Source organism: Papaver somniferum, chromosome 3 (assembly GCF_003573695.1).
Source record: "Papaver somniferum cultivar HN1 chromosome 3, ASM357369v1, whole genome shotgun sequence".
Taxonomy (NCBI): domain Eukaryota; kingdom Viridiplantae; phylum Streptophyta; class Magnoliopsida; order Ranunculales; family Papaveraceae; genus Papaver; species Papaver somniferum.
The window spans coordinates 211,929,853-211,935,567 of record NC_039360.1 but is presented as its reverse complement, the minus strand read 5'-3'; the positions used below and the strand labels follow the sequence as shown (position 1 = coordinate 211,935,567).

Genomic DNA, 5,715 nt, shown 5'->3' with positions numbered 1-5,715 from the left:
CAGGCATTCTGAACCCCAATTTATCTCCCTCACTTTTCTGCATTTTTAGAGCAATGGGAGCCATTAATCGCAAGAAAAGATGAATTTGAAACCGCCGGATGGTTAAAAACACATTTGTTTTTGTAAGATAGATACAAAAAGATAATGGATGAGAGAAAGGTGGGTACGTTTAGATTTTTGGGTGGCAGAAAAAAAATCCCTTTCCAAGACAATCAATCGGCCAGATTAATCCAAATTGGTACTAGAATTTTTCATTCATACACAAAATATACCTATTTACAGTAGTTCTACACAGACCGTGTAGACGAACTATGCAAAAATTGACCCCTCACATGGGGAGGGTCCCGCGAGTCAAAGAATTAACAAGGTTAAGGCCATTGAAAAATCTGTGAGAAGGACAGTTTTGGCATGGTTTTTCATGCGGTCCATTTAGAGTTTCTGATCTATTTATAAAATATTTTTAAGTAGAAAAGCTATTGCAATATTTTTCAGAAATAATTGGCGCCGCCACTTCCCCTAAAAATAAACATTATTGAGATCCGGATAATATGTCGCAGTATAATGCTCCGAACAGTCGATGATAGACTCTGTTTTTACTGGTTTCTTATAGATATTATTCACGCCTGCATATTGAAGGAAACCAGTGTAGCCAACATCCGCGAAATGGGTTTCTATTGGTTGACCACTGTACATTGGTGGACTCATCCCATCTACACCATACTTTACACGACCACCCCAAAAAATAGATGCATCGCCTGGTGAAAATGCTGGGAATATTACTTTTGGCCAATATCCTATCCGGATATTGTTTTGGAGTGTCAACCGCCATTTCCCTTCTGCATTATCATGCACCATTACATCACATGCATCTCATTTTATCAGATAGGTTTTAGATGGAAATCAACAACAAAAAACTTAAATTAAAATAAGATGCTTGTATACTATAAGTGGAAGTCAATCCTCGGAAACAAAATAAATTTGTTTCGCAAGAAGTAGACTTTTTTTTTTTAGGAATCATTCTAAAATTTTATTCCCAACCTAACTTATGATACTTTTGTTTCTTGAAATTTGAAGGTAACATCTCAAAATATATCCAAACACCGGTGACAGTTTCAAAAATTAGTTATAAATGTAAATACCAAAAAACTATAAAATGTCAATTTATTAAAATTTATTGGTATTGACCATTAAGAGTAATGTGTTAACTAGTAATAGCATGTAAATAAAGATATTCGATATCGGAAGGTCATTCTTTACAGGGTTAACATTGCATGGTTTCCTAGAGCAATTTTACTGTTACTTACAAGAGTAATTTATGCATTAAAATAACTTATGCGTGTATATTTGGATTACCATTTCTTTATGGATTGATTTTGGTAAAATAAAAAATAATAATGGATGAGAGATAGGTGGGCGTAGATTTAGATTTTTGGGTTAGCAGAAAAAATTTCCCTTTCCAAGACTATTATCGGCCAGAATAATCCAAATTGGTACTGGAATTTTTTATTCATACATACGAAATATATCTATTTATTGAATACTTTTAAGTAGAAAAGCTACTGCAGTAATTTTCAGAAACAATTGGCACCACCACTCCCTCCAAAAAAAACATTATTGAGGTCCGGATAATATGCCGCAGTATAATGCTCCGAACAGTCGATGATAGACTCCGTTTTAACTGGTTTCTTATAGAAATTATTCACGTCTGCATATTGAAGGAAACCAATGTAGCCAGCATCCACGAAATGGTTTTCTATTGGTTGACCACTGCACATTGGTGGACTCATCCCATCTACACCAGACTTCACACGACCACCCCAAAAAATAGATGCAACGACTGGTGAAAATGCTGGAAATAGTAGTTTTGGCCAATATCCTATCCGGATATTGTTTTGGAGTGTCAACCACCATTTCCCTTCTACATTATCCCGCACCATTACATCACATGCATCTTCTTCCGCCTAGGATTCAAAAACGTAAAAGGCCACCAAGTAATAAGAACCCTTCTTTCCGACATAAGAATCAGAGTTTGCTAGTTACCCAACTGCTCTTTTTTATCAGATAGGTTTTAGATGGAAATCAACAACAAAAAACTTAAATTAAAATAAAATGCTTGTATATTTGAAGTGGAAATCAATCCTCGAAAGCAAAATAAATTTGTTTCACAAGAAGTATACTTTTTTGTTTCTAGGAATCATTCTAAAATTTTATTCCCAACCTAACTTCTGATACTTTTTTCTAGAAATTCGAAGTTAACACCTCAAAGTGTATCCAAACACCCGTGAAGGTTTCAAATATTAGTTATAAATGTAAATACCTGAAAATTATAAAATTTCAATTTATTAAAATTTATTGGTATTGACCATTAAGAGTAATATGTTAACTAGTAATAGCATGTAAATAAAGATATTCGATATCGGAAGGTCATTCTTTACAGGGTTAACATTGCATGGTTTCCTAGAGCAGTTTTACTGTTACTTACAAGAGTAATTTATGCATTAAAATAATTTATGCGTGTATATTTGGATTACCATTTCTTTATGGATTGATTTTGGTAAAATACAAAATAATAATGGATGTGAGATAGGTGGGCGTAGATTTAGATTTTTGGGTTAGCAAAAAAAATTTCCCTTTCCAAGACTATTATCGGCCCGAATAATCCAAATTGGTACTGGAATTTTTTATTCATACATACGAAATATATCTATTTATTGAATACTTTTAAGTAGAAAAGCTACTGCAGTAATTTTCAGAAACAATTGGCACCACCACTCCCTCCAAAAAAAACATTATTGAGGTCCGGATAATATGCCGCAGTATAATGCTCCGAACAGTCGATGATAGAATCCGTTTTAACTGGTTTCTTATAGAAATTATTCACGTCTGCATATTGAAGGAAACCAATGTAGCCAGCATCCGCGAAATGGTTTTTTATTGGTTGACCACTGCACATTGGTGGACTCATCCCATCTACACCAGACTTCACACGACCACCCCAAAAAATAGATGCAGCGCCTGGTGAAAATGCTGGAAATAGTACTTTTGGCCAATATCCTATCCGGATATTGTTTTGGAGTGTCAACCGCCATTTCCCTTCTACATTATCATGCACCATTACATCACATGCATCTCATTTTATCAGATAGGTTTTAGATGGAAATCAACAACAAAAAACTTAAATTAAAATAAGATGCTTGTATATTTGAAGTGGAAATCAATCCTCGAAAGCAAAATAAATTTGTTTCACAAGAAGTATACTTTTCTGTTTCTAGGAATCATTCTAAAATTTTATTCTCAACCTAACTTCTGATACTTTTTTCTACAAATTCGAAGGTAACACCTCAAAGTGTATCCAAACACCCGTGAAGGTTTCAAATATTAGTTATAAATGTAAATACCAGAAAACTATAAAATGTCAAGTTATTAAAATTTATTGGTTTTGACTATTAAGAGTAATGTGTTAACTAGTAATAGCATGTAATTAGAAATATTCGATATCGAAAGGTTATTCTTTACAAGGTTAACATTACTTGGTTTCCTGGAGCAGTTTTAGGGTTACTTACAACAGCAATTTGTGCATTAAAAATAACTTGCACGCCACCAACTTTTGATGTCTCGATAAAAGGCATATCAGGAGTATACTTCGAATGAACTTGAACAAAACCACGACAAAGGGTATTATAGCAACCCGTCTTACTCCCACCATCATTCTTTTCAAAATATAAAACCATGTTTAAGACAATATATATATATATATATATGTATTTTTTTTTTAAATAGACAAAAAGTAATTGGGTTTTGAAACTTACAGTCCAATATGCAAAACCTCGAGTTACATTATCACCATATAATTGTGAATTTACCTGATATTTGTTTACAACATCTTAGAATACTTGTCAACGAGCCAAAGCAAAAAAACTAATTAAAACTAGATCTACCTTCAATAAAAGGTAATGAAATTATAAATAAAAAGAAGGCATTCTTTCGAATATTTTGCTAGATATGATAAAATAAATTAAATGTAATTTGATACATACAGTCCATCCAAATTTGATGACATTGATTTGTTCTCCTGAACCAGATTGAAGAGCAATTTCAGCTGAACTAAATTGATCTTGGTGTACATAAGGATTCCAAACGTTAACCTCTCCAGTCGCTCCATAAATGGTGTCATCTAATTTGGTTTCATATGAAACACCTGCTTTCTAAAATACCAATTTCCCAACCAGCCCATCAAATATGTTATTAAAATCATATATGTAGAACAAATTTAGTGCCAATAAGTGAAAACATCTATTATTTCATTTTTTTTAGTTACTTACATATTGATTACCCGCGGCATTAAATAATAACTTTGCTCTGATTAAATCTTCTCTAATTGTCCTATGAATATGGACGGTCATTTTTGGACACCCATCAACTTGACGCACCAACAATTTGAGCGAGTTCGTTTCCACATACTCTTCTGTCATCTAATGGAAATAAACCAAGGATTAATATCCATATGAAACTATAAGACACTAGTGGAAAAAGTAATTATATATGAATGCGAGAAATATAAGTATATTTACCTCTATTTAATGGTTCTTTAGCAAAGGATGATCAAATGCGGGTTATTTATTGATTTCAATGCAATCATAGATGTCACCCCATGAAACCTTCGCATACAAATAAAAAAATATAAAGTTGATATATATTTCATCGAAAAGAAAATCAAAAAAGAAAAAAGAAAAAAGTTGTAAAAAATATATATTTATACATACATGAATTGTTTTAATAGGAGGTTTATTTAAGATTTTGAGTTGGCTCTCTATGTTAAACTTCCCTTCTTTTGTTAGCATACTCACATTATCCACCATTCCTTCTACTAGTATTGATACATGATATGTAAGAATCAAAGTCCCTAATAGTGCTACCAAATGAATAATTTTAAGACCTAAAATTGTAGCCATCACCGAAGATGTGAATGCTAATATTATTTGAGGTTGAATAATGACTCGATGAGGATGACTAACTGTGTTATGATGCCAAATTTATACAAATTTGCATTTACAATATTCTAGGATATTGTCCTTTAACTATGCTACCATAAATTGAAATAAAAATAAAATTTTTTATTTCTTTATCTGTTTTGAAATTATTACACCATATTCTTTTTAGAATATACAAGAGTGATTCTCGACTTACCATGTAAAATATATTGCAAAATCTTATGCGAGCATCCAATAATTGTTAGGCCAGCGATTTTGTCATCGATATTTAGAATAAACTTGACATTGAAAAGTTCCCACCTCTCTCTTTCACCAAATTTTACTCAGGTTCGTTTTTTTTTTTGTAGAAATAGTAGATAGCATGTATATATAATTCACCTTACGCCAACTTAAAATCTTTTAAAGAATCCCAGAATGAGTTTTTTTTTCCTTTTAAAGATCCGCCATTAAGATAATATTTACATATATGTCTAACTTCATGATATAAGATTACTATAAATTGGTAGGTTTTGATATAATTTTTCATTTTTTATATTTTTGGCATAACTAAGATATACCTGTTATCATCTTATTTTTAAAACAAATTAATTGGAAATAATAATTACCATTATCTGATCCATTAATTTGTACGGATGTTATTCTCAATAATTTTTTACCATTAATTCGAAAATCTAGAAATTTATATTATCACTTTCTCTCTCTTATACTTTTTTTTTTTTTCTAA

The 5,715-nt window shown here is 31.7% G+C and overlaps 1 protein-coding gene across 1 annotated transcript; it reads right to left on the bottom strand.

Moving 5' to 3' along the window:
- Positions 1-1,571: 1,571 nt before the first annotated feature.
- LOC113360599 lies at positions 1,572-4,403 on the bottom strand. The gene is made up of 5 exons (XM_026604094.1): positions 4,323-4,403; positions 4,038-4,205; positions 3,810-3,863; positions 3,531-3,710; positions 1,572-1,961 (listed from the first exon to the last, which is right to left on the bottom strand). Exons 1-5 carry the CDS (start codon positions 4,401-4,403, stop codon positions 1,572-1,574), a joined length of 873 nt encoding a protein of 290 aa, XP_026459879.1.
- Between the last annotated feature and the right edge of the window lie 1,312 nt (positions 4,404-5,715).